The following is a 27,242-nucleotide window of genomic DNA, read 5'->3' on the forward strand; positions in this document are numbered from 1 at the left end:
TGCTGATCTGCAAAGCATTTTAAGCACAGCACTCTCATCCCATCGGTTGTGGGGGGTGTACCTCTTTGTTCCCCTGGAAATGTTTACAGGCAAGCACTTCTGCCCCCCTCTCTCCCGTGCCCCAATTCCACGGCCAAATGGTGGCTTTTTGTGTGTGTGTGGACTTCTTGCAGGGTGCAGGAAGCCAAGGAGGCAGACTGCTGCCCCACCGTCTCCCCAGGCCCCCTCTCAGTTGCTACCGGATGCCACATTGATGGGGGGGGAAGAGGGGGAAAAAAACCACTACCACCAGCAGCCCTGTTCAAAATGAACAATGCAAAGTGTATTTGCAGTGCAATCCGTTTTCACAAAACTTGTATTTCGGCAAGGGGAATAAAGCGAGAGAGACAGTCCTTCAGTACAGCTGATCTCCATTCACGCTGGCCACAGGGGTGGCTGGAACAAATGCCGGGCCGAGCGCAGGTGACTCACTTGTGGTAGAAACGTTGCCCCTGAGGGTGCTGTATGAAGGGGTGCCGAGGGGCTGCCTGGGGAGAAGCCTGGAATCCAGACTGCAAACGAGAAAAGGATTAAGGCAGGGGGAATCTGCATCAGAGCACACACACCCCACCCCTTCCCGGACACGACGGACCCCCTTTCAATCGCAGGGTAAAGGGAATTATCCTTCTGCAGGCACCGCCAGAGGGGTGCAGGTCCCTGTTTGCCTAACAAGGATCCTACCTCGTATGGATGGCTGGTCCTAACTTCGGGGTCGCCAACTCCAACCAGCAGCTTTCTGCAGATTTTCAGGCAGGATCCTTTTCTCTACCCCTACCTGGGGAATCCCTCTCTACGGATCTCCCATCCAGCAGAGAAAGAAGCAGTTCTTGGCATCAGCCTGTGGATCTCTCCCCACTTCTCTTAAGAGTTTTTCCTCAACAAGACCTCTCTTAGAGCAATCCCCCCCCCGTGCCCCCCCGCCTGCCATTGCTCACTTTTCAACAGGCACCCAAGACTGTTGTTTTTCTAGTCTCCCTTAAGCAGATGATGAAGCCCATGAAAGAATTGTCTAGGCTTTGGCTTTCAACGTGGCTGGTGAGAGAATCCTAAACGCTCCGAAGCCTCCCTCGGGATGGACTGGATCTTTCTCTGGTTTTGCTTTAAATGAAAGTAAACAAAGATAAAAATCCCAGGGAATAGGGATGATGGGTTGGTCGAACTTCCCACTGAAGAAGTGAGAGGAAAATCTTTTTTTTCCCCTGTCCTTGCCCACTGTTTTCTGAAGACAGAAGTCAAGCTCACCTTCTCAAGAAACCTTTGCAAATATTAAATTATACAGCAATGAGGAAATTCACACCTGTTTGGAGCCCCCAGGGCATTTCCGTAGCAAGGCTGACCCATGTTTTAGATGAAGGAGACCTGCCTTCCACCCAGGGAAAGACTTACCGTGTGGGGCTGCTGGGGAGCGGTTCCGTGCGAGAAGCTGCCTGGGGAAGCCGGCCGTGCGGGGTGGGTGTAGGCCAAACTGGGCTGCAGCGGAGGGGGGGGGGGAGAAAGGGAAGGAGGGTGGAAACCCCCAAATCAACAAGCAGGGGGGAAAAACCCCAAGAATTGAGGCAGAGAGGGTGCAGAATGACTGTTGCTTGTAGCGGTTTGCTGCCGTTGATACGAGCAAATGGAAACAGAATTTTGCCAAATAACAAGGTGGAAACTTTTTAAAAATTGGAAGGCAAACTCTGTCTGAGAAAAAGGCGCATGATTAGGAAGAGCCGAGAAGGGGGAAAGCAGAAAAAAGGGAGAGGGCTTTCAAACTTACCTTGGTCGCCGTCTGCATCTGCACAGGGATCTGGGGGGCTTGCAGGAGCCCCTGATTGGGGTGCAGCGCCTGGGGGTGCATCGGACGAAGGGTGGACTGGGGAGCAAGAAGGAGAGAGCAGAGTTTGAAAGCACCCACCCTTTGCTTCCCCAACTGCATCATGCTTCAAAGGGCAAGGGAAAAGCTTTGGTTAACCCCCCCCCAAGCCTATCTGAGAAAACATGGAGGCTGAGAAGAAGGGGAAAAAGGGGGAATTCATTTCCACGCCATGGATTTTGGATCCCAAGGCACTTTTAATCAGGAATATCTAAACTGACGTTTGTTATTGATGGGTTTGATTTATTTCTGCCCTTTCCCTTGAGGAACGCAGGGTGCTTAACGTTCTGTGTAAAAAACAAGCCATTAAAACCACAGAAGACAAAAAGTCTCCAAGAAGGAACTGCACGTCTTCGGCAAATACAATAAAAGGGATAAAAACAAGACGGGGCAAAAGACAAACGAAACCCACAGCCCGCTTCTTCAGTTGCCTCTGGAGAAGGGTCTTTTTGTTGTTGTTGTTCTTTATATTCAACATGGTTCAAATATTTTTATGCCCAGGGAGAGCTTAAGGTGGTCTAACGGGGTTTTCCAAAAGTACCCTACCGGCGGGTTACGAGCAAACCTTTCCTTCCACACAAAATCTCTCCCCACCACCACCTGATGGAGAGAGAGCGGCTTTAAAACGGACTCAGTCTTAAGGACAATAATAATCTTGGAACGGCCAAGCTGTGGAAGGGCCTTGATAGATCATGGAGTCCAGCCGTTGTCCAGGAGGCACACGGGGGGGGGGGGGAACTGAACTCCCAACCTCTTCTGGCTCCGCAGCCGGAGACCTGCGACACCCCCCAAGCTCTCCCAAAGTTCTTGTCTGAATTGCAACTGCACGAGTGGGATGCTGGCTACAGGAATCAGCAAGTGGCCACCCTCCAAAGGAAGAAACTTTCCCACGCTCTAAATTTCCAGGAGGCTTTGGACAGGCTGGCGGAAGAAGAAGAAGAAGAGGAGTGTCTCCGGCCCTCAGCTTCCCAGAGGTATTCCTTGGTCGGGTTTGGCTGTTTCCGTCAGCAGCTGCTTCAGTGAACGGGCAAGGCCCCTTCCTTAGAACTGTGTTGCAAAGGATTCGAGGACTCTCAGGTTGAAATATTTTAAGTACGGGGCCACAGATTCGTTTATCATGACCAACGAGATCGGCGAAAATTTAGGAACAGCATTACATATTAAGGGGCAATTATTAAGTGCAAATTCAATATAAATCAATGAAGTGGCTGTGAACTCACCGAGTCGGTGAATCCTGACTGCTGGTTAGCGTGCTCCAGTTGTTTTTGCAAAGGGATGGTGGTGCTCGGGGGGATGAAGCCTAGAAGGAGGAGCACAAAGACCAGTAAGGGAAAGCACAGTTTAAAAAAAAGAGAGAGAGAAACCAAGTGCGAAGGAAAAGCACAGAAATCTTAAGTTTCATTTCCCTTCCCTTTTTTTGGAGGGTTGGGGCAGGCGAGGTCAACATTCAGCAGCTATTTCAGATGAATTCTCTCCCTTTTTATGTTTCTCTCTCGGGGATCATTTTTTGGTTTCACGGGGGAGTTCCTGGTGGTTAAGGCGGCAAATCTGCTAAGATCACTTTGCAAGAAGGCTACGGGCTCGCGTGCATAACCTCAGCTGCACTTCCAAGTTACAGTAAATGGAGAGAAATCCATTCATTCTGAACGACTGCACCAATTTCACACGCTGGTCTTCAGCTACGGAGTCCAAACCCTTAACTTGGGGCTACAAGGCGACGTAAGGTAGGGCTTACAAGAATGCTCCTGGAATATTTACTATGAGATTACTTTTTAAAAGTAAAGACCTGCTGTGCTAGGAAAAGGGTGGGTGAGGATCATGCATTGGGACTATCAATTTATACGGCATAGCTGAACGGCTCCATGCCGTGACTTCTGGGAACCGTAGTTTGGAGCAGAAGCCAAGAATGACAGACAGCCACCGAGAATTCCCAAGCTTCCTTCGGAAAAAGAAGTTGCAACAGAGTGAAAGCTGGGGGGAGAGAAGGAACACCATGCTACATGAGACCGTGTGTGTGTGTGGGGGGGGGGGGAGATTCATGTAAGAACACTGAAACTTGAAAAAGTCATAATATACTAAACATCCTCCCCTGCCAACTATCTGAGATACAGAGGGCACGGAGTTACAAGATCCGTTGGCCCAGTTCCTTCTGCCATCTAGGCCAAATCTTTCAACAAACCTGGCATTTCTGAAGTAAGCACCTTAACGGTATTTTGACTGAACGGAAGGGCATGGTGACGATGGGTAAGATCCCCCGACAGGGCTTTTCAAAGACTTGAAAGGAAATCCTCCAGAGGAGGGGCAGGATGTGTTATCGGTCATCCCAGAGTGCAGGACACAAAACAACGGGCTCAAGCGACAGGAAAATAGATTTAGGCTGAGTATCAGGACAACGGGACCCACGACCTTGGGAGGTGGGGAGCGCTGCAACACTGGAGAGGCATTAAGGAGAAAAAGGAACGGCCAGATCTGCTTTGGGCTGGACTCAAGGGCCTGCCTTAGAGGCTCCTCCAACGCCAGCATTCTAGGATTAATCCTGATGAGACGGAAGCTGATCTGGAACGAGAGAAAAGCGGTTTCTTTGAGGAAGGGGGCAACACCTCCTCGGGAGAACCAGGCGGGCAACGGTGACCTGTGTGCGTGCTTCTGCACCCAAGTTTGGGAAATGGAGTTTTCTGATCACGCCATTGGGCCCGGGTGGCCAGTGGGGGGGGGGGGGGGTCTTGAGGATGCAGACTAGAAAAGCAACCTTTCTGTGCTCTCGGTCTGGACTCACCCTGACTCCTGGATGGCCCGGGGGGGGGGGAATCAGCTGTGGAGTGGGGGTGCCCCGGCCTGGCCATATCTGGCATACCAGGTGCCCCCATTTCTGGAGAAAGCAGGACAGCCCCCAGCTCCACACACACCTTCAACTCAGTTGCACCCTAGCTAGGCCACTGGAAGCTGAGAGGGGCCATTGCCCCTAAGGCTAGGGAGGGGCGGGTTCTCTTGATGTCATCCCGTTCCCCCCCCCTTTATTGTTCAATTGTACAGTCAGCCTCTAGTATCCACAGGATCACTATCTGCTCATTCGCTTATCCACGGTCTGAAAATATTAAAAGAAAAATCCCTGGAAATATATTATTTCTAACAAGGAAATTACAAGAACTAGAGGCAGCCAGAGACCACGCTATGTATCGTGTTAACCATTATAATAGCATTCACGATCATCTATGGTTTTCAGCATCCACGGCTTGGAACCTCTCCTCTTTCTTAATGTACGTCTATTTCTTATTCTGTACTGACCGATAAATAGATGGGTGGGTTAAAAACCGAATGAAATAAATACTGCTTAAAAGTCACCTTTCTTGTAATTCTTTGTTAATACAGGAAATTAATGAATCATAGAATAGAAAAGAGCAAACCAGGGTGAGCACCGAATCTCTTCAAAATGTTTGGATGCTATTTATTATCTTGTGATAACATTATGCTACGGACACAGCACGACAAGACTATTTTTTTGAGTAGACTATGTCTAGATGGGTGGCGTACAAGTTCAAGGAATAAATAAATAAAAAATATTGTTCAGTTAGACTTTTCACAATGAACCTGCTAAAGGCAAGGGGGGTTTCTGTCTTTACCAGGATTCAGAGAAGAGAGGGGGGCCCCAGAGTTTGGGCTGGTCGAGGAAGACACGGCTGTTGACGGGAGCAGGGGACGCTTCCCACTGCTTTGGCTTCTCCAAGCGGGTGCTTCGAAGCGGACTTACCTGGCTGGGCGGTGGGGAAGTGGCCGTGGATGCTGTAACCCGGCTGCTGTTGGGATAAGTACTGCATGGTCGGGAACGCCGAAGGACCTGGGGGGAAAAAGAGGAGCGAGATGGATCTCCTTCTCCTCTCTCCTGTCCGCTCCCCACTCGAGGGACCCGGGAAAGGGGACTTCGCCTGCTCTCCCCCTGGCGCGTTAGGGGGACGCCTACTTTCTTGCCCATCACCCGAACCCCGCCTCCCTCCTCCTTACCTCGGATGGACTGGCTGCTGGCGTAGCTCACAGGCACCGTGTGCTGGCTCTGGCCCACGGCGTAAGGGCTGTGTCCAGACTGGCTGCCCTGATACTGCCCGTGTTCAGGGGTGCCGGCGGGGAAAGCCGGCTGGGTGGCAAAGTGACGCGTCTGGAAGGGAGAAACAGCAGCCGCAGCCGTAGGGTCAGTATGACGGCAAGAAGGGACTCTGGTCCAGGGATGTCAACATTAGAGTGCGCATCTTGTTCCAAATGAGAAGCCCGACACGTTTCAGTCTTTTCAAGGGCTACGTTGTGTGAATCAAAATAGCAAACAAACAAACGGAACTTCTAGGGACCACCTTTTAAGCATCTCATTCTGTTAAATCATCATACTGTACAGCCTCTAGTCAAATGAATATATTTACATATACTGTATATAATTTAAATTATAAATTACTGTATGCTTAAAAGGTTGTCCCTAGGAAAAAAATGATGTTATAAGTGTTTTTTTTCCCTGGTTTGTTGCATACAATACAGCCCTTAAAGAAGGTTGAAAAAGCTATGTCAAAATGCATCCGGCTATTAATCTGGAATAAATTGCACACTCTACTGCACAGCCTCGGACCGGAGTCTCCTTTTGCATTGCAACTTGGATGGACGTGCCCGTTCATTTTTGTTATTTATTATTTACTGTTAGAAAGGAAGGTGGTCTTCTGTTTCATGCCTCAAAACATTAATTTGTCTTTCAATGGCATCCCTGGGTCGTAGGAGATCCTCTTAAAGGCAAGACTTTTTTATCTGTTTAAAATATTTCTAACCCGACAGTGTTTAAGATAAGTAACCGTGAGTAGCCATGTTATTGTTTGAACGGAACAGGAAGCCACCTTCCGTGGGAACCTGACAGAACAAGGTTGGAGATGGAACGCTGCCTGGGTGCTGGGGGCAGAACTTGGACTCCTTTGGACTACAACTCCCAGAATCCCCCAACCAGAAGAACAGCTAGGGATTCTGGGAGTTTCACAGCAACATTCCAAAATGATAGTCATGGTAGCAATCATTTAATCATACCTACAGTTGTTCTGATTTTCTTTCCCCCCCCTCTTACTTACTGTGATCACAGGCGGTCCAAACATCTGCTTTGCTCGATCGGCCGAGATCAAGGTACCCGCCCGGTTATGCCCTCCGGGACTCCCTGAAGAGAAAGGGTGAGAATCCCGTTTAGATGAAGCATGCCACCAAGCCCACCCCAGAACAGGGAAGCCTCAAATCACAGAGAATCATCACAGGGTTGGAAGGGAGGACACTTCTAGTCCAACCGAGACCTCAGAGCATCCTGGACTGATGGCTGCCCAATCTTTTCTTGAAAACCTCCAGCAATGGGGCACTCGCCCCATCAGGTGGCAAGCTGTTCCACTGCTTGATGGTTCACACCGACAGGAAGTTCTTCCTTATTTCCCGGCTGGATCTCCCTCTGACGAGTTTCCACCTGTGGGTTCTCGCCCTACCCTTGGAGAATCAATCGATGCCTTCTTCCCTGGGGCAACCCTTCAGATCTTGGAAGACGGCTCTCACGACTCCCCGTAGTCTTCTTGTCGTCCGTTTAGCTAAGTCTTCCTTTTCTCTTTCCCTGCCTGCCTCAAAGGAATCCTAGAGGTGGCAGAAGGATGGCTGGAACCGCCGCACAGAACCCATTCAGCTCTTAAATACCAACATAAAAGGAGTCTCAAGGGAGCCGGGTCGAGAAAGACCCTGGACCGGAACTGTGGAGAAGACGCTCCCAGACTCACCTAGGCTCAGGTGTCCAAAAGTCTGGTTTAGTAGAAGGCTGTTTCCCGGGAAGAAACAAGACGGTCTTTCATGCTCTCTTTTAAAAAGTGGGAATGAAGGACAAGGGAATCGCCTCCTCCATTTCTGCCCTGGAGACGATCCAGGGGCTCAGGCGGCAACCCAAAAGATCAGAAAACCCCCACCACCACCACCACCACCCATGATGTGGGTCCTTAAGGTGGTGACCACTCCTTAGAGGAAAGGTGAAATAGAAATGTAGCAGACGAATAAAGAAACAAGTTCTGGAGTTTGAAGGAGAGACAGAGAAAATGCCTGCTTCCCACCCCCACTTTTCACTTGTTCCTCCTCTCTACGCTTTGGGGCTGAATATCAGGGATTGGTCTAGATCTCTGGCTGCGGCGCCAGAGGTGGGGTTTTTTGATTCCCCGCTTGTGCTTCCTGGGAGAAGAAGCTAGCCTTGGGCAAGCTGCGTTACAGTCCTAGAAAGGCCCAACAGAAGAAGGGAACAGGAAACCACTACCGAGAAAACTCTGAAAAGGGGTCACCATTAAGTCAGGATGGATTTGACAGCACATTGAATCATGAAGTTGGAAGGGGTCCCCCTAAGGCCATGGAGTCCAACCTCCTTGCTCAAGGCAAGAATTCCAATCAAAGGAGATCAGATAGATGGCTGTCCAATTTTCTATTGAATACCTCCAGCGTTAAGAGTGCTCACTACCTCCCCGCTGAGGTCTTTGGTTCTCTTGTCATACAGCTCTAACAGTTGAGAGGTTTTCCCTGATATTCAGCCAAAATCTGGCTTCCTATACCTTGAGCCCATTGTTGTCTGTAGGACTACTATTTAAGATTTTGAAAAGGGTTATCCTATCTCTCCTCGGCCTTCTTTTCTCCAGCTAAACAGGCCCAGTTCTTTCTTTCTTTCCCCCTAGGGCTTGGTTTCTAGTCCCCTGATTCTCCTTGTGGCCCTCCTCTGAATTGGTTCCAGTTGGTTAATGATGAGAATGATTGCTGGTAAGACAAAGCTCCCTCCCCCTGCCCTCCACTCACCTTGCATATTGAGGATGTGGGTCCCTGCATGAACAGCCATGCCCTGCTGGTAAGCAGCCGCCGCCAAAGTGGTCATATCGCTGGAGAGGCAAGAGAGAAAACGTGCAAGGAAATGACAACGGTGGGCTTGTCATGTTTGAAACAGGACCCCGCCGTTCTCCCCAAGCCCGGGTAGTCCGTAACACCTCTATCTCTCAGGACGCTGGGCCTCCCTTCAATACCTCAAAGCTTACCAGTCTGGAATCCCTTTTTGGACTGCAACAGCCAGAATCCCCACCACCAGAATTTCCACCCACTTAACTCCCAAACCCCTTTCCTCCGACTGAAGGGGCTGCAAAGGCAACAAACACTGTCTTCTAGACACATTCCTCTGTGCCTCTCCTAGTTCTGCATTCTCCTGTTTTCTTTCAGGTACGATGCACGGGAGGACCCTACATGTGGGCAAACGAGTGGCGGACAACACAGCCACGAAGGAGCCTGGTCTCCTTCCAAACCCTTTCCTCTGATCCACGCGTGTATCTTCCACCCTGGGACCAGAGAGCTGTATGCCCCTGTCTGGGGGTGACAGTCAGGAAGGGGCGGTTGCCCTCCTGTCTTGATGATGTGGTTCCTTAAGGGAAGAGGATGATGGGACTAGCGAGGATGTCTTGGGTGTGATCCATTCAGGTTCTTAAATTCTGTGTGCAGACACTTCTGGGACTGTCTTCCTTCCTTCTTCCACTCTCTTTTCCTTCCTTCCTTCCCTCCCTCCTCACCAGTTCCTTCTTTCCTCGCCAGTTCCTCCCTTCCTTCCTTTCTCCCTGACTATCTTTAATTCTTCTTTCCTTCCTTTCATCCTTCTATCCATCATCAGTCCTTCCTTCCTTCCTTTTTCACCCTTCCTTTCTTCCCTCCTCACCACTTCCTCCCTTCCTTTCTTCCTATCTTTAATTCTTCTTTCCTTCCTTTCATCCTTCTATCCATCATCAGTCCTTCCTTCCTCATCAAGCTCTCTTCCTATATGTAAAAACCCATATTCCGGCTCCTTCCATTCCCAGACCTGACAAACACGTTCTGGGAGAGGTGGAGGAAGAGGGAGGGTCAGAGCCAGGGGGTGGGGGTCAGGGTGGTCTCTATCCACCTCCTTCCGCTCACCCACCTTTGCTCCTTGCGACGGCGCTTCTCCTCCTCATGGAGCACCTTCTTCAGCTGCAGGAACAGCTGATGCTTCTCCTCTTGCAAGGCTTGAAGTTTCTCTTGAAGCTTCAAGATCTGAGGACGGGCGAGCACACAGGGTGAGGAGGAGGGCTGGGCAGGGATTCCTGCCCGCCTGCCGGTGGCTCCCCAGACCCACTGGGGCAAAGCCGCCTTCGGTTGGCGCCGCTGCACCACACCCACCTGCTCTTTGGTCTCCTCCAGCGACATGCGCTCCTCCATCTCCTTCTTCCGCCGCCTCTCCTGCTCCTCTTTCATCTTCTGCTCCATCATTTTGTCCACCTCTTCCTCCTCTGCAGGACAGGAAGAGACAAGCGGGAGAGGCTTTACTCTCTTCAGGTTGAAGGCTCCAGGGAGCCTCCACTCTGTTTGGCTTGACATGCCTACATATGTATAGACCCTGATGTGTTTCTGTGTGTGTGTCTCTCTTCCTCTGTGTGTGTGTGCGTGCGCACCTGTTTTGGGTCCTCCCTTCTCTCTTTTCCTGTCTTCCTTGTTTCCACCTCTCTCTTTTTTTCCTTCCCGTGGTGCGTGTGTATGAGATCTATGTGTATGCAGATATAGATGGAGTGTTGCTTTTCTCTCTGTGTGTGTGTGTGTTTGTGTGCCTCTTTCCTTACTTCCTTCTGGGCAGGTCCCTGTCCGCAAGGAGCTTCCAGCGCTGGCTTCCCTTCCCCCTTCCGGGCCATCGTTTGCCCGCGACCAGGGGGGTGGGGTGGGGGTCCGTGTGTGCCTGTGCTTGTGGGTCACCCTGGTGTGTGTGTGCGTGCCTGTCTGTCTGGTCTCCCTCCTTCCCCTGGAGAGTGTGCAGAGAGTGTAGGGGTGTGTGTGTGTGTCTGTCTGGGGTCCCTCGTCCCCTCCTTCCCTCAGTGAGTGTGTAGGGTGTGTGTGTGTGTTGTGTGTGTCCCCAGGGTCCCTCCTCCCTCCCTTCTGGGCAGGTCGGTCCCTTGCCCGCCAGGACCTTTTGCACCCACCACCCACCCCCGTTTGTGTGTGTGTGTGTGTTGTGTGTGTGTGTGTGTTGTGTGGTTCTCTCTGTGTCTCTCCAACCCACCCTGGCGCTTCCGCTCCCGCTCCACCATGACGTGCCGGTGCAAGGCCCGGGCCATGGCCGAGCTCAGCTTCGGCCGCTCCAGCAGCGCCGGCATCCTGGAGGCTCCCCCGTCCCGGCCCCCGCCCGCCGACCAAGACCCCGGAGGGCCGGCCCCGGCCCCGGCCCTTCTCTCCGGGCCCTCTCCTCCTCCTCCTCCTCCTCCTCCGGGTTCCTCCGCCGCCGCCAAGCAAGGCCCGCCCCGCTTCCTCTTCCGGGTCGCCCCGGCCACGCCCCCGCCCCCCCCAGGAGGGACCCAGGAGTCCGGGGAGGGGGAGGGAGAGAAGCGGAGAGGGGGGGGAGGAACCCTTGGCAAGACGGGCCCCCCAAAACACACACACACACTCTGCTAGTCGGGGAAGGACCGCAGCTGGAGGGGGGGGAAGGAGTTGGGGGAAAACTACGACTCCCAGAATCCCCCAGCCAGCTCTGCTCCCTGAGGGATTCTGGGAGTCGTAGTCCCCCCAAACCCTTTCCCCAAGGTTTTTGTTGAAGGTGTGTGTGTGGGGGGGTTGATGTCTCTCTGCTGTTGGTCCTCAACAAGAGGTCGATAGGGACCCCCCCCCCAGAATGAGGAAACACCCCCCCAGGTTTCCCACCACCAGCAACCAGGCAGAGGGATTCTGGGAGTCGTAGTCCCCCAATCCCTCCTGTCCCCCCCCAAGCCTTACCTTTAGGAGGCGGGGGGGGGGATCCTAAACGACACACCTGTATGAGGTACCGCCAGAACCCATGATGCTCCCACATCCCTGAGGGGCGAGGCCGCTGTTGTCAGGGCTCTGCAGAAGGGGGTCCACTTTTTAAATCTACTCTTTTTTTTGTATCTTTGCAACCCTCTTTTGAGGGGGCTTTAGGGCACGGGGTCCCCAACCTGACACACACACACCCAGGTGTTTTCGGACTAAAACTCCCAGGAACCTTCCCCTCTAGCGTTGCAAGCCGGGAGGTTTTATTAATTTCTATTTCTTTCCATTTATATTTTTGTTGTTTAGTTGTTAAGTTGTTTAGTTGTTAATGTCTGACCATTCATGACCCCATGGAGCAGAGAGCACGCCAGGCCCTCCTTTCTTCCACGGCCCTCCGGAGTTGGGTCAGGTTCATGTTGGTCGCTTCAATGACCCTGTCCAGCCATCTAGTCCTCTGTCGTCCCCTTCTCCTCCTCTTGCCTTCACACTTTCCCAACATCAAGGAGGGAAAGAGACGCCTGGCCCAGAGACTCCAGGGAGTCTTCTCATGAGATGGCCAAAGGATCATCACCTCCTGGCAAATAGAAGGGAAAGATATGGAGGCAGTGACAGATTTTACTTTCTTGGGCTCCATGATCACTGCAGATGGTGACAGCAGCCAAGAAATTAAAAGACACCTGCTTCTTGGGAGGAAAGCAATGACAAACCTTGACACCATCTTAAAAACCAGAGATATCACCTTGCCAACAAAGGTTCGCATAGTCAAAGCTATGGTTTTTCCAGAAGCGATGTATGGAAATGAGAGCTGGACCATAAAGAAGGCGGACCGCCGAAAAATGGATGCTTTTGAATTGTGGTGCTGGAGGAGGCTCTTGAGAGTCCCCTGGACTGCAAGGAGAACAAACCTATCCATTCTGAAGGGAATCAACCCTGAGTGCTCACTGGAAGGACAGATCCTGAAGCTGAGGCTCCAGTCCTTTGGCCATCTCATAAGAAGAAAAATCTCCCTGGAAAAGGCCCTGATCTCGGGAAAGTGTGAAGGCAAGAGGAGAAGGGGAAGACGGAGGATGAGATGGTTGGACAGTGTCACCGAAGCGACCAACATGACTTTGACCCAACTCCGGGAGGCCGTGGAAGACAGGAGGGCCTTACGTGCTCTCTGGTCCATGGGGTCACAAAGAGTCGGACACGACTTAACGACTAAACAACAACAAAGCCTGCCCCCAAGTTTTACTGATTTGGTTACTTTGCAGTGCAAAAAGAGAGAGGAACCTTTCCAAGCGATTTGTGTCAATTCAGAGATCGTGCCCAGGCCACCAAGGGGCAAAAGGATTTTTCTCTCAGCCGCCTCACAAAAAACACCAGCAAACCCAACCCAAGCTTTGGGGGGGGGGGGTGACACACAGCTTCTTCAGAGATGCTCTCCAAACGATTTATGCGTCTGAGGAAGTACAAATACAAATACATACAAATATGTACCGTGTCACAAATCTGTTGGTCTTGACGGTGTCACAGGACGCGTAGAACAGGCTGAGATGAGCAAACGCACCTCCTGGATGATTCCCCAGTTCTTCCTTTCAAACATCCCCCCCCCCCAAAAAAATGTGTGTTTGGGAATCCTTGATGTATCCCTCCATAGGTCGTGGACAGAGTGAGGGACCAGGACTCCAGAGATCCGGGTTCAAATCTCTGCTCAGCCACGGAAACTCACTGGGATGGGGCTGGAACTGGTAAAACCACTCCTTAAGTATCTCCTCGGGTGTCTCAAAACCCACATTAGGGCACCTTCTGTCAGAGGCAACTGGACAGCACATATAAGCCATAATAAGAATAAAAGGGCACATCAAGAGACAGAAAGCCTTCGTTTCAAGCCGGCCCAATGCTGGAAGCGACAGGGTGGCCTCAAACGGGTAATTAACAACAATAACACTTACATTCCAGAAACAGATCTTTTTGCTCATTCACACCCGTTGGGTTTGAAGGACGGAAAGTTGCTTTAAACGAACATCTAGCGCCCCTTTGTGGGGTACAATAGAAAAGGACACGTTTAGCCTGGAGAAAAGAAGACTGAAGGGAGACGGGGAAGTACTTTTCAGATACTTTTCCGATCCTTGAAAGGCTGTCCTACAGAGGAGGGGCAGGATCCGTTCTTGATCATCCCCCAGAGGACACACAACAATGGGCTCAAGCAACAGGAAGCTGAATTTAGGCTGAATTTCAGGAAAAACTTCTCAACTGTTAGAGCAGTACGACAAGGGAACCTCCCGTGACCGCAGGAAGAGGTAAGCGCTCCAACGCTGGAGGCCTTCAAGGGAAAATTCAACCAAACTAATGGCATTTCAATTGATAAAAGTTTTTATTCACAGTCACCTTGTGTACAAAGATTGCTGCTTACTATCAAATATAGTTTATTCCCAAAGCCTGTGAAACATCTCCTTTAAAAATGAAAGGGAAAAAAAATCACCTAGCCACCGTTTAACGATATTGCACTTCGGTGGGGATTTTACAAAAATCACTGAACTGAAAAGAGGATAACCAATGGAAGGTTGTGAGCTTGTGTGTCTTTAAAGTACAAAAGCGCAGGTTTTTAATTTTGTTTTTCCAAGCCTGTTTTTAAAAGTTTTAATGCTTGTAAATCAATGAACGCTTTTTAAATTATTACTCGATGCTTCACTGCTGGTTCATCTGTCATTTATTGTGCTTTTCGTCTTACTTGCTTTAACACGGTGAGCCCCTTTGGGTGCTCTCCCTGGGAGAAAGGCAGCCTATGAGTCACACAAAATAAAATAGAGCAAAATAAAATTAAATGAAATCGGGCTACCGACCCATATTTACCTACAGATTTGCAACGCTGGTGTGTGATCTGCAGATAACTTTATTCCAAGTACAGTATGTGACTCTTGCCTAGATACCGCATTAGGGCATGACAACCCAAATACTGTAAAAAGGTTCTCTTACTATTAGTCGTATTGCTGCACAGGAATTCAAACAAAATTTGAAATTCACAGGCAGGCAATTGCTAATGGCTTTTTTTTTAAAGTGCAAGCTTCAGAGTTTGAAAACGGGTCCTTGTTGTTGTTGTTTTTTTTACCACCCCCCTCACCAAAGTGTTCTGGAGAAGACGAAAGCATTGTGGGAAATGCAGTTTCTTTATAGCTGCTCCAAACAGGTAGATTTCCCTGCCTGGGGATTTCATACTCCAGTTTCCCACCCACACACTTTTATAGCGGTGGCCTAAACCCCACAGGACCGGAGTAAAGTGGCTAAAAGCGACCATTTCATCCCCTACAGAAAGGGGGGTGTGTGTGTGTGTGTGTCGGTGTGGGTATTCAAGTCCAAGGTCGGGCAGAGCTTCATTTGGTAGAAACGCAAACCATCCGGATAACCCTTTCCTCCAAACCCCACTTTTCTGGCACAGAAACCTCCCCAGGTTTTCCCTGGAATGGCAAACTGCATCCAAAGTCAAATGGCACTTCTGGAGCCGAAGGGAGGGTTCCAGACCTTCCACCCCCGGAGACCTGGATGCGAATCGAAGGCACAACATAAAGGCACGGCACACACATTCACAAGTGAGGAGTCCTGACTGAAGAGCTCTTTCTGTCTTGCTTTCGTCTCCAGGAACCCACCCCCCGAAGACGGACAGACATTTTGGCCTCCCGACCCACAGATGTGGGGAAATGGAGGCTGGTTTAAAGGCTCCAGCTGCGGGGTCTCATGGCTGCCGGGAGACAGCGGGAAGCCCGCGCCGGATTTGCCTCCTTCCGCGGAGAACAGAGGGGCTCCAGGGACGTCTGGCCCACGGCCCAGTCCTTCAAAGGAATCCCGAAGTGTCAGAAGCTGGACGCTGGTCCCTAAAGGCCTTGGCGGACCGCCTGCCTTCCTTGGCTCGTTCGACCGCTCGGCGGAGGTAGCGGGAAGGGTCGGCCCTCGCCCGGGCCACCTCCTGAGCCAGGGTCTCCATGGCGCGCCGGGAGAGTCCTTCCAGCAGGTTCCACTGGGGGAGAAAGTAGCTAGGAAGCTCCCCGTGGACCAAGCTGGCCAAGAGGTCGTCCAGAAGGCCGAGCAGGGCGTGGGCGGCGTTCTCCTCCCGGCCGAGGTACCTGGCGGGCAGCCGCTCGCAGGACCAAAGGCACAAGGAGAAGAGGTGGTAAGGCCCCAAGCCCCGCAGACCCTCGCAGCCGAGGAGGGCCATGGCGGCTCGGGAAGCGAGGACCAGGGGCAGTGGGAGGATCCTCCTCAGGTGAAGCTCGCTCGCCGAAAACGCCAGGCACCAGTGAGGCCCGGAGGCGGAAGGGGAGAGGTAGAAGCCTCCGGCCGCCTCCTCGTCCGTCAGCTTGCCATCCCAGAAGTGAGCTTGGGTCAGCCACGGCCGAGCCACCACCGGCCAGCCTTTCAAGGCCACCACCGGGACGATGTCGTAGAGGATCCGGTAGGGCCCGACCACGAGGACCACCGAGGTGACGCTGCCCCGCCGCTCGACCCTCGCGTCTTTGGCACAGGAGGCGAAGGAGGCGAAAAACCAGTCGGACACCCGCTCGGCGGAGAGGTAGGCCTCGTCCCCCGGGCAACAGCAGTCCGACCAGTGGGAGACGGCCGAGGCGCCGAAGGGGTGGAGGCTGACCTGGGCATGCCCGGGGGGGCTCCGCTTCATGTCCAAGGTGACGGGGACCCCGGCCGCATCCAGAACAGGCACCAGGAGGGTGAAGTCCGTGTCATAGTCGCTGCCAGGAGAAAGGGGCTGCAGGCTGCCCGGATCCACCTGGACGGTGCCTTGCTGGACCCCACCGGACAGGAGGAGGTATCGGTTGACCGGCGGGAGCCTCCCGTCGGATTTCTGAACCTGACCTAGAAAAAAGAAAGGGGGAGGAGGGAAACACAGGAGGTGGAAGGAGATTAAAAACAAATGGACCACAAGCCGGAGTGAGAATATGACGTTGGCACCGGGCACTGAAAAGTTCCTTTTAGAACAAACTACAGTTCCCATCATGCCACACATCTGGGAGCCACGTTCCTGCCACGGAATTCTCCAAGTTTCTCCTTTCGCCTAGAAAGGCAGAGGAGGGCTTCAAAACAGAAACACGGTGGAAATGCAAAGGAATGGATAGGCTTGTGATCCAGCATCATCCTCATCAGCTTCTTAAAACTGCAGAGCTGGAAGAGACCCTTAGGGATCATCAAGAGCAGCCCTTCAACAAGGAGACAAAACGACTCGTTTGGATCAGGAAAACGGTGAACCGCAGCCGGTCTGTTTCAGCCTTTTTTCCTCTCCTGCCATTGCCAAGAATTAAGAAAGGGGACCCCTCCCCGGACCTCCCTGTGAGTTGCAAGCAGGGAGGGCCGAAGGAACAACTCTGGCCCCCGTTTGCCCAGCAGGAAGAACTGAGGATCGGGGCCGGAGGCGGAGAAAGACGGAGCTGCTGCCGGCGATTCGGGCAGGAAGCTCAGAGCCTGGAATCTCCGCGGCTCCAGACGGTTCCCCCAGGATGGGCCGCAGGCGGTGGCCAAAGGCTTCCGGGAGTGGCTGTCAACTGATCCCAGCTCCGGCAGGAGAGGCTGTGGACTCAAGGGAGGGATTAAGAAGCACCGTCTCTCCCCCCCCCAGCCCCCAGCCCCCCAACTCACCCAGCAAGGAGAAAACCAGATTTTTCGCCCGGTGCCATTCTTCCGCCGGGGCGTTCCGGATGCCTGCGCTCCGGGCCTCGTACTCCTGGATCAGTTGGTTCAGCTCCTCGATCCGTGCCCCAGAGCGGAAATCCAGGTCCGTGAGCGGCTTGGCCGGAGCTGGTTTCGGCGGCTGGGGGTCCCCAAGTGGGGGAGACTCCATGCCCGAGGCCTCCCTCGCAGGAGGGTGCAAAGAACAACCAGGGAGAAAAGGATCTCCGGCTAAATGGGGAGGAGGGGGGGGGAATAGGATCTGTAGAGGCAGTGGAAACGTGTGATCAGGCAGCCTGGCCCCTTCTAGACCGGCCGGACTACACTTCCCATCACCCACGAGCTGGTTGTGGGCTGGTCTTAATCTACAAAGCTCTCAAGGGCTTGGGCCCAAATCTGTCTCAAAAACCGCGTCTCCCTTTGGGGGCCTGGCCAGGTGTTAAGATCATCACGAGACGCCCTTTCTCTCGGTCCCGCCACCTTCGTAGGTGTGTTTGGTGGGGGATTTGGGAGAAGGCCTTCTCGGCGGCTGCTCCTTTAGACTTTGGAACTCCCTGCCACTAGAGGCCAGCCTGGCCGCCGTCTTCGCTCTCCTTCCACAAGCAGCTAAAAGACCTTTCTCTTCAGGCAGGCTTTCGGTTAAATCACTGGTTGACCAAGGGAATTTTTTGAAAGGGAGCATTTTATTCTGTTGTTTTACTGGTGTTTTTTTTAAAATACTGCTCTCATTATGAGTTTTAATTACGACATCTCTTTAATGCTTTTTGTAAACATGGTATTCATTTATTATATTTGGTCTTAAACTTTGTATCTTTTAATACTGCACGCCGCCTTGGATCCCTGAAGGCTGCCTAGAAACATTTTAAACAAATAAATAGCTATTATTATTTGGCTTTAAACTCTACTGTATCTTTTAATATCGGAAAGCCGCCTCGGATCCTAAGGAGAAAGAAAGGCAGCCTAGAAACATTTTTTATAAATAAAGAAATAGTCCAGCCGGTCCGGGGGGCGCGGGGGGGGGGGAGAGGCGCCCCCTGGTGAACGGATTTCCTCTTTCCGCGTTCAGACCCATCAACCGAGACCTCCGGCTTTTCCTGCTGGGCTGGGGATGATGAGACTTGTAGTCCGGCCCATCTAGGGACCCAACCCCGTCCCGTCCCTCAGCCACCCTGCTTCCTCTTTTCCCTTTCCTCTCTTCCTCTCTCCCTGCTCTCACCTTCGCCTTCCTCGTCCCGCAGGTGAGCACCCAGCCGGTGAGGGGGGCATCATCCTCCCAAGCCCCCCCACCCCCACCCCGCGACCCCCCCCCGGAGCCCCCTCCACTGCTTGGGGATCCCGGCAGCCCCGTCCGGAGTCTCCCCCTTGGACGCGCCCCATCTCGCTCACCTGCGCTTACCTGTGCGAAGCGAAGCCCCGCCCACCCGGCGCACCTTGAGGTCCCAGGCATGCTGGGAAATGTAGTGCGTGGCTTCCTTTTCGGACTCCCGCCCAGGTGTGGCCCGGAGCCTGCAATGGTGATGTTCCACGGTGCTGGTCGAGGGCTTCGCAAAGCATTTCGGGTAATGTAGTCTTTTGGGCAGACTCACCTGCCTGCCCCCCCCAATAGTATCCAATGGAGTTTGGAAAACAGAGATTTTTAAGGGGTCCTCTGTTCACCCTGGGGAGCATCGGTTCGCAGCCCAGCCAGCCCAGTCCCGGAGGCTCTTAGGAACTGTAGGGTTGCTTGGATTTTTGTTTTTTAAAAAAGCAATTTACAACGTAGCGGTTTCAAAAATGAAAATATTTGCCTTCTAAGTTTCACTGCAGAGGTGAGGCGAGCAGGTGAGCAAGGAGGCAGGTTTCTAGCCCCTTGAATTTCAGCAGGGGCAGCTTTGAAGGCAAGCCACCCGGACAGGTATGTGGCCCTCCTCCAGGTAATACAGTAATTAAAACGAAAGGCACGGGACACCCCACCCCCACCCCTTGGGCAGTGGATCGTCCTCCTCGAAACCCGAAATAATATTTGAGACCTTTTCGGCCCCAACTCTGGAAGTTCTGTAAGCTGACCATAGTTACCATGGAGAATTCGGTGTCAGTAGGCCTGGGTTCACATCTCCCCCTGGGTGTGAAACTCCCTGGGTGACATCAGCGGAGTCCTTGGCTCTGGGCTGCTTCGCAGGGTTGTGGTAAAGCTACAGTACAACCCCCATATCCGCAGATAGATTCCAAGTGCTCCCCTCCCGCAGATGCTGAAACGTGGATAATAGTAAACACACTACATAAGATGGTCTCTGGCTCTTTCTGGTGGCCTGTTAGGGTTACGTCATCTTTAGAAATAGATATTTCTAAGACTTTTTAAATATTTCTATTTAGTGATTCTGTGGATGGGGGGGCTTCCTACTGTACCTGTGTGTATATGTGTGGCTCACTGTGGATAAAGCCACGTATAGGTACGAATTCTAAGATATAAATAAATGCAACAACACTAATAATAGCGAATGAATGTCTCTGTACAGGGATTAAATACCCAATATTTCAATTCAGGCCAGAGATGACAAAAGCAAATGTTGTAAGAAACTGCATTCAAACTGGCTCTCCGGCCTCTTGGGATGTGAATGTGAGTGTCCGGTCAGTGGCTCTGATGGGCTGAACGGCCCAGGAAGAGGCTGTCGAGTCCCGGTTGCCAACTTTTCTCTCCTGGCCTGGCTTCTCTGTCTTTGAACCCTGGCCTAGGCAAGAGGAAATCAGGTCGCTGAATTTTCTTGCTCCCTCAGCTTCCAGGCACAGAAATGTGTTTCCTCCCTGGGTTTCGGCGTGTTGAGCTGCTGGCGGCAGGGGATGGGGAAGCCAGGAAAAAACCGAGCCGGCAACGAAAAGCTGGAGAGGCGAGATGCTTATTTATTTGTTTATTTATTTTATTTGTACCCCGCCCATCTGGTTGAGCATCCTGCTCGTGAGAAGGTGGAAGAAGTTGTGCTTCAGGGGCAGAAGTGGAGGGAGAAAAGCAGGCAGGCAGAGGGGAAACCAGAATGGCAGGTCTTTTTGTCCCCAACTGGCTGGATCGAAACGACACTGCTTGTTTCTGGAGCTTGGTGCCCATAAAGAAACTGGGGATGAGAATCTGGAAGGTTCTGGAAGAGTGGAAAGGAAGAGGGAAAGAGCCCGTGTGTCGGGGGAAAAAATAAATTCTTCTCATCTTGTCACTGGCGTGTCTTATGACACCGGACTCCATCAGTCCCAGAATTGGGAATCCGCGCGGTTGAGGACTACAGCCCCCAGAATCCCCAGCCCCTTTAGGATTCTGGGAGTAGTTCATCCAAAAAAGATATACTGTACAGAGTGTTTTGAACCTCTAGTAAATCCATCTCCCGTTGGATGTGAACCCACTTTCTCCGGTCTCTCCCGAATCTTCGTTCGGGGACCTCAAGCCCTGGGGAAGTTTTCTGGTTTTATTCCGCCTCGTCCACCCGCTCAACCCACTCAGGACGGCCAGATGTGGGGAAATTATATGCTTTTACAATTTATATATCTGTGGCAGTAGCAGACATTGTGCTAAGCGCGCAAATCACGTATACAGTGTGGTTGCTTCCAGTAAGGATGATTCATTAACCTGCTTTGGTATCTAGGATAATTACCTGTCTTTGGGTAAATTGTATTAACTTACTTGTGTAGTTAAGGTGTTATCTGTCTCTGTTTACCCTGCTCTGTATTCAGGAATGTTTACCCTGCTTGTGTATTTAGGATTTACGTGCCTGTGTTTAGAATGGTCACTGGTTAACTAGTGCAAAGGTAGTAGAGAACAATAAAAGGGGGGCGCGGTGACGGATAGAGAGGAATTCCCACTGAATAGCATGCTACACAGCATGCTGTTTTGTTCATCCGGATCCCGCCCTGAAACACACACTCGAGTGCTCGCCTCTTTCTTTCTCCTTGCTGGTCAAGAGGGGAAAAAGGCTTCATCTGCAGATCCCGACAGCCAGAGGATTCTGAGCCTGATGGTCGGAAACAACGATTTCCCCCAGGCTTTGGACAGGAGACGTTGTTGCCTCCCTCAGACCTGGGCTAGAGACTGCAGCAGATACGGCACAGGAGCAGCCCTAATTCGGAAAGTTGGCAACCTCTGGGCCCGGGGAAACTCTTACAGAGCCAGGCCGAACTTCCCAGTCCTGATAACCTTGGGGTGGTTCGGACGACAGCCCCCATTTCTCCCAGCCAGCATGGCTCGCCGCCCACGCAGCCGGGAGCGATGGGAGCTGTAGTCCAACCGAGGGCTTGCATGCAAATGCAGGAGAGAGCCACCAGTGTGTGTGTGTGTGTGTGTGTGTGTGTGTGTGGGGAACCAGAGTGTGTCGAATGAAAAGACTCAGCTTGGTTCCCTCCTTTATTGTTTACTAAGGAAAAGTCAGGGCCCCCGAGAGGGAACCCGTCCTCCTCTCCCTCTTCAGCAGCCTGCCACGGTGAGAGGGCGCCAGTCTACTCGGATTGGGTCCATCGGGCCCTGTACACTGTCGTCTACTACTACAGTCTACATGGCCCGATAGACCCAATCCGAGTCGGCCGGTGCCTCGGACCAAGGATGCTGCTGCTTGGGGCCCGAGGCCTCGGTTTGGGCAGCCCTTTGGAGGACGCTGGTGGGAACCGTGTGGAAGCGCGGCGGGGTCCCTCTGACCTGCTGCTCCGGCTCCCGGGCCTTGCGACGCGGCTCTTGGGTCTCAAACTCCTCCTGCTGATCTTCCTCGCTGCCACTTGTGGCTCCCCGGCGCTGGTGGAGCCTCTCCGGGCTGTCCGATCGGCTCCCGGGGGGCGTCTGGGGGAGCACCGGGTAGATGTACACTTTGGTCGGCCGATGGGAGCGTGGCCGGAGTCCTCCTGTATATTCAGCACTGTGGCTGGCCCCTACCAGGCGGTAGCGGGTCTCCCCCACCTGCGTCCGGGGGTAGAGTTCTGTGCCCACGGCCATGTCATTCCGGCGTTCCTGGCTGCCCGGATATAACATGGGCTCGGAGGCGCCGTCGGCCACGTCCCGGCAGCGAACGATGGGGGCATAAGCAGCAGGGGCCGAGGCGGTACGCAGACGGTACCGGTTCTCGCAGTCACAAGGTTGGTAATAGCGGGGCGGGTGGCATGTCGGGTAGTCGGGGTAGGGGCGCCTCCCCACCCAAAGATGCTCCTTGCATGGAAGATGCTTGTTCTGGACATTCAGGGTCAGATGGACGGGTTCAGGAATGCACAGGTGGCAGCGGCGGGGTGGAGAACGGCTCCTTTCCCGGCCCGTCCGGTGAGGGAGGTCCTGATGGGAACATTGCCCCGACAAGACTGAAAAGAGAAAGAAAAATAATCAACAGCAAAAACAAACTCAATTTCAGATCAAAACTCATAATATATAAGACATCCAGTGTTCCCCACGCCCCTTGGGATTCCCGTGTGCCCCCCCTTTTTTTAATGTACATGCCTCATTTCTCTCCACAAATATAATGATTCTTGTCCAGGGGTATCACCATCACCTTTTGCAAACACATGTACTAGAATAAATTCCATATAGCTTTCAAATAACTGGCTTCCAATATTCTTTTTCCAACGTTCAATTCACACGTTAACTTGGTTTTGTTTAGGGTTTTTTTTTTCCTGGTGGACTTCACGTAACATGAAGTGCATGCAGAGCGGAGGCAGCTATGTTGCCAGAAGACATTTGTTAGCTGCACCCGTGAAACTTCTGCCTGCCATGTTAAAGACACAGGAACTTTGCCGGGAATTAGAAAGAAAGAAAGAAAGAAAGAAAGAAAGAAAGAAAGAAAGATGCTAGGTAGTTCATTATGCAGTGTGGTTTCCACCAGTGGTTCAGAGGTATTCTTGACCCCCAACCCACCCCACCCACCCCCGGCCCCCTTCCTCACCTGTGGCCACAATGCCTCTGCAGAAAGACCTGATGATGGAGCAGACGTAATAGCAGATCTGGAGAAAGAGAGAGAAGGAGAAAGTCAGCCATTAAAGAAAACCCGCCAGCCTGACCCACAGCTTGGGAACTCCTGTGATGCCTTTCGGGATTTCAAGGCAAGGAACCAAGACCTGAAAGGTGCCTTGAGCGTCCTCTGACCCCCTCTGAGTCTGGGGCAGAATCCGGCCCGCGGTTCCCGAATCACGGAGGCCGGCAAGCCGGGTTCGAGAGAGGAGGCCAGAAGGGCTTCGAAGACGGCAGGTTGTGGCAACAAGCAGGACGCGAACGGCTGGATGGCTCAGTGGTTGGTCTCCTCCCGAGCCAGAGGTCGGGAATCCCTCCTTGGGCCTCCTGGACGGGGGCCGGGCTTGACCCGCCATCGGGGCCCCTTCCAGCTCTGCAGTTCTAAGAGGACGGGGACGAGAGATGGAGTCTTAAGTGAAACGGCCCCAGATATGCAAGGGGGAGGAAAAAGAGAACCGATCCAGTGCATGAGCACTGCATTAAAAGAACAGGTGGGCAAACCCCACGGCAATCGTGGTCTTGAAGCGAGGAAGAAGCTCCTGGACATAATAAAATTGAATCCTTTTTTAAATACAACCCTCCCCCCCCCTTTATTTGCCCTGAGAGCAGTTCCAGGGCCTGGAGAAGCACCGCCTTTCCCACAGACCCCCAGCCAGGGCCCTGATCCAGCAACCCCACTTCCATGACAGCAGTCTGAGTCCACATCAGATCAACACCCCCTCTGTCGTCTTCAGAGGTCCATCCTCTGGAATCCGGGATTTGCAGCTCCACAAGGTATTCCAAAGTAGGAGGCATTTGAGGGACTACAACTCCCAGAGCGGTGTTTCTTGGGCTACAACTCCCAGGGCAGCCTTTGGGGAAGACTCTTTGCTCGTGCAGGGAAGGCTAGTTCCCCCGTTCCCCGCACCGAACGACAAGTTCAGGATTTTGCAGGATGCCACCCCGAAGGGCACCACCCCAGTCCAGTTGTGGGGTGCGCCGGCTCAACAGGTCCTGCCTTGAACCCGAACCGCACCGCATTTCCCCCTCCCGCCCCAACGGCCCTCGGCGCTCCTCACCACCGGGGCCAGTCGGAAGGCCAGCTCCACGAGGAGGACCAAGGCGAGGAGGATGAGGATCGTCTCCCGAAGCTCCAGGCAGCATCCCTGGGGGGCCGCCGAGCAGGGGAAGCTGGTCTCCCCCATGGGAGAGCGGGTGGGCCGGCCGGACATCCCCACTGCAGAGCCCTCCTGGTGGGGGTGGCGGTGCTGCTGACTGGGGGGCCGGGGCAGCAGCTGGGGAGGGGGCACCTTCCCTCCAGGGGGGAGGGATTGTGATGCAAAGGGACGGGCAGCCTGTAGAGAGAGAGGGGGCACCTGGAGGGGATTGTGACCTGGCTGAGGATTTTGGGGGGGGGTGAGAGAGAGGGGGGGTTGCATCTGTCTGGGCACCAGAGAGCAAGAAAGGAAGACTGAGAAATGCCTTGCCAGGGATGGTGCCCACTTGTCTGTCCTTCCTTCCTTCCTGCCTGCCTGCCTTTTTTCTTCCTTCTTTTTTCTTTCTCTCTCTCTTTCTCTTCCTTCCTTCCATCCATCCCCAGTTCCTTCCTTCCTGCCTGCCTTTTTTCTTTCTACCTTCCTTCATTTTTTCTTTATCTCTCTCTTCCTTCCATCCATCCCCAGTTCCTTCCTTCCTTCCTTCCTTCCTTCCTTCCTTCCTTCCTTCCTTCCTTCCTTCCTTCCTTCCTTCCTTCCTTCCTTCCTTCCTTCCTTCCTTCCTTCCTTCCTTCTTTTCTTTCTCTCTTCCTTCCTTCCTGTCTTTTTTCTTTCCCTTTCCTCCTTCCTTCCTTCCTTTTTTCTTTCTCTCTTCCTTCCTTGCATCCATCCCCAGTTCCTTCCTTCCTGCCTGCCTTTTTTCTTTCTACCTTCCTTCATTTTTTCTTTATCTCTCTCTTCCTTCCATCCATCCCCAGTTCCTTCCTTCCTTCCTTCCTTCCTTCCTTCCTTCCTTCCTTCCTTCCTTCCTTCCTTCCTTCCTTCCTTCCTTCCTTCCTTCCTTCCTTCCTTCTTTTCTTTCTCTCTTCCTTCCTTCCTGTCTTTTTTCTTTCCCTTTCCTCCTTCCTTCCTTCCTTTTTTCTTTCTCTCTTCCTTCCTTGCATCCATCCCCAGTTCCTTCCTGCCTGCCTGCCTTTTTTCTTTCTACCTTCCTTCATTTTTTCTTTATCTCTCTCTTCCTTCCATCCATCCCCAGTTCGTTCCTTCCTTCCTTCCTTCCTTCCTTCCTTCCTTCCTTCCTTCCTTCCTTCCTTCCTTCCTTCCTTCCTTCCTTCCTTCCTTCCTTCCTTCCTTCCTTCCTTCCTTCCTTCTTTTCTTTCTCTCTTCCTTCCTTCCTGCCTTTTTTCTTTCCCTTTCCTCCTTCCTTCCTTCCTTTTTTCTTTCTCTCTTCCTTCCTTGCATCCATCCCCAGTTCCTTCCTGCCTGCCTGCCTTTTTTCTTTCTACCTTCCTTCATTTTTTCTTTATCTCTCTCTTCCTTCCATCCATCCCCAGTTCCTTCCTTCCTTCCTTCCTTCCTTCCTTCCTTCCTTCCTTCCTTCCTTCCTTCCTTCCTTCCTTCCTTCCTTCCTTCCTTCCTTCCTTCCATCTTTCTACCTTTAATCCTTCCTTCCAAGTATCTTTAATTTATTCATTACATTGATCTCCCGGTTTCCCTCAAATGAGCATAAATCCCCATTTCCCCCTCAAATCAGTCCAGCAAAGCAGATCACTCAGAGAGAGAGAGAGAGAGAGAGAGAGAGAGAGAGAGAACAACCGGCTCAGTGGGTTCCCTTTTTATTCTGTATTTGGGATTCCTTTTGTTTTGTTTTGGTCACTTTTCTAGCCCACCTTTCTTACAAGGAGCATAAAGCTCTCCTTTGCTCCTATTTTATCCTCAAGACAACCCTGTGAGGTCGCTCGGGACGGGAGAGAGCCGACTCGAATCCGCCTCACCCGGTGGGTTTTCATTCAAGATGTATTTAAAGGTTTGTTCCATTTCAATTCTGCTTTCCCTCCCATGAGCTGGTGGGAGGGAAATGACTCTCCTTTATTCTCACAACAGTCTGATGAGGTTGGCCAGGCCGAGGCCCAGGGGCATGTGCTTGTTGAACCAGGGTCTCCTACGCCCAGGTCCAAATTCTCACCACTACTGTATAGCCACCCTGGCGTCTCTTCCTTTTATTTGGGGGGGGGGGGGGTTGTGTGTGGGGTGTGGATAATGGGAGCTGTAGTCCCACAAAGCCCAAAAGTGTCCAGTCGGAGAAAGGATGGGTTAGGGAATGCTGACTCTCGGTGAGAAAATATAATATTCTAAATAGCAACTCGGAAGGCCTAAAACTGTGTGAAACTTTGGTTCGGGCACCCCTCGGCCTTACAGAGGCCAAAAAAGAAAAAAAGCTGAAAAGAGATGTGATACTGTGGAAGATGATGGCTGCCGCAGGGAAGTCTCAGCTTCGTCCGGAGACCACGGAAACCACAAAGTCTGTATCGAAAGCTGTAAAACAGCTCACGACGTATAGCCAAGCTGCCTTTCGCTGCCAGGAGGGTCTGTGTCCAAACGGCTCTGGACCCTGTTTGCAAATAGATATATTTTTTTTAAATAAAGCGATCTGGGTTGAGAGAAGCGTATTTCGTCTCAAGAGGTCATTTTTACTGGCGGCGGCAGCAGCAGCAGCATCACAAAATACTCTGCTTTGCCACCAGATGGCATTGAGAAGCCGGGAAATGTGGTGATGATGATGATGATCCTGGACCAGAAGCATCTCTCCACGTTATTGGCTCATGTTGGGGACACACAACCCTACGTCCCTACAGCGGCTGCGAGGACGACCTCTCAGCTCTCCGGTGGAGCCAAGAGACCTGGTGTCTCCACTTCACTCTGCTCCACCCATTAGGCTCCCCCTCCCTTTTTTTTGTTTACCCCCTCAAAGGTGCTATTTTTGCGCCGGCTCTCCCAGGGC

The 27,242-nt window shown here is 52.4% G+C and overlaps 3 protein-coding genes across 7 annotated transcripts; all 3 read right to left on the reverse strand.

Annotated features, from left to right (window-relative positions):
- Positions 1-300: 300 nt before the first annotated feature.
- Positions 301-11,154, reverse strand: GPS2 (G protein pathway suppressor 2). Of its 4 annotated transcripts, XR_002301127.3 has the most exons (12): positions 10,956-11,154; positions 10,085-10,194; positions 9,846-9,958; positions 8,708-8,787; positions 6,982-7,064; positions 5,891-6,041; positions 5,640-5,726; positions 3,112-3,191; positions 1,796-1,891; positions 1,426-1,509; positions 975-1,137; positions 301-551 (listed from the first exon to the last, which is right to left on the reverse strand). XR_002301127.3 is itself a non-coding variant. In XM_020799869.3 (11 exons), exons 1-11 carry the CDS (start codon positions 11,047-11,049, stop codon positions 468-470), a joined length of 1,062 nt encoding a protein of 353 aa, XP_020655528.1. In that variant the 5' UTR covers positions 11,050-11,154; the 3' UTR covers positions 301-467. The 4 variants fall into 4 exon arrangements, 2 of the variants coding, with proteins under 2 accessions (XP_020655528.1, XP_020655530.1); XR_002301128.3 differs by lacking the exon at positions 1,426-1,509; XM_020799869.3 differs by lacking the exon at positions 975-1,137.
- A 2,866-nt stretch (positions 11,155-14,020) lies between these two features.
- On the reverse strand, positions 14,021-19,002 carry LOC110082315 (nucleotidyltransferase MB21D2). Of its 2 annotated transcripts, none has more exons than XM_020799765.3 (3): positions 18,726-19,002; positions 17,300-17,560; positions 14,021-16,522 (listed from the first exon to the last, which is right to left on the reverse strand). In XM_020799765.3, the coding sequence occupies exons 2-3, from the start codon at positions 17,499-17,501 to the stop codon at positions 15,489-15,491; spliced, it is 1,236 nt and encodes a 411-aa protein (XP_020655424.3). In that variant the 5' UTR covers positions 17,502-17,560; positions 18,726-19,002; the 3' UTR covers positions 14,021-15,488. The 2 variants fall into 2 exon arrangements, with proteins under 2 accessions (XP_020655424.3, XP_072833298.2); XM_072977197.2 differs by lacking the exon at positions 18,726-19,002 and adding an exon at positions 18,546-18,609.
- Positions 19,003-19,676: 674 nt separating this feature from the next.
- LOC144583774 (uncharacterized) lies at positions 19,677-23,790 on the reverse strand. The gene is made up of 2 exons (XM_078378475.1): positions 23,203-23,790; positions 19,677-22,624 (listed from the first exon to the last, which is right to left on the reverse strand). Exon 2 carries the CDS (start codon positions 22,302-22,304, stop codon positions 21,834-21,836), a length of 471 nt encoding a protein of 156 aa, XP_078234601.1. The 5' UTR covers positions 22,305-22,624; positions 23,203-23,790; the 3' UTR covers positions 19,677-21,833.
- Between the last annotated feature and the right edge of the window lie 3,452 nt (positions 23,791-27,242).

The sequence above is a fragment of the Pogona vitticeps genome, chromosome 6 (assembly GCF_051106095.1).
Source record: "Pogona vitticeps strain Pit_001003342236 chromosome 6, PviZW2.1, whole genome shotgun sequence".
Classification (NCBI taxonomy): Eukaryota; Metazoa; Chordata; class Lepidosauria; order Squamata; family Agamidae; genus Pogona; species Pogona vitticeps.

Excerpts from the sequence above, each read along its gene's own strand:
- GPS2 (XM_020799869.3), bottom strand. The coding sequence starts at position 11,049 with ATGCCGGCGCTGCTGGAGCGGCCGAAGCTGAGCTCGGCCATGGCCCGG. Across the intron at positions 10,195-10,955 it reads GCGGGAGCGGAAGCGCCAGG|AGGAGGAAGAGGTGGACAAA; the intron begins GTGGGTTGGAGA and ends CCTGTCCTGCAG. Across the intron at positions 3,192-5,639 it reads CTTCCCCACCGCCCAGCCAG|GCTTCATCCCCCCGAGCACC; the intron begins GTAAGTCCGCTT and ends TCCTCCTTCTAG.
- LOC110082315 (XM_020799765.3), bottom strand. The coding sequence starts at position 17,501 with ATGGAGTCTCCCCCACTTGGGGACCCCCAGCCGCCGAAACCAGCTCCG. Across the intron at positions 16,523-17,299 it reads TCTGGTTTTCTCCTTGCTGG|GTCAGGTTCAGAAATCCGAC; the intron begins GTGAGTTGGGGG and ends TCTTTTTTCTAG.
- LOC144583774 (XM_078378475.1), bottom strand. The coding sequence starts at position 22,304 with ATGTTATATCCGGGCAGCCAGGAACGCCGGAATGACATGGCCGTGGGC.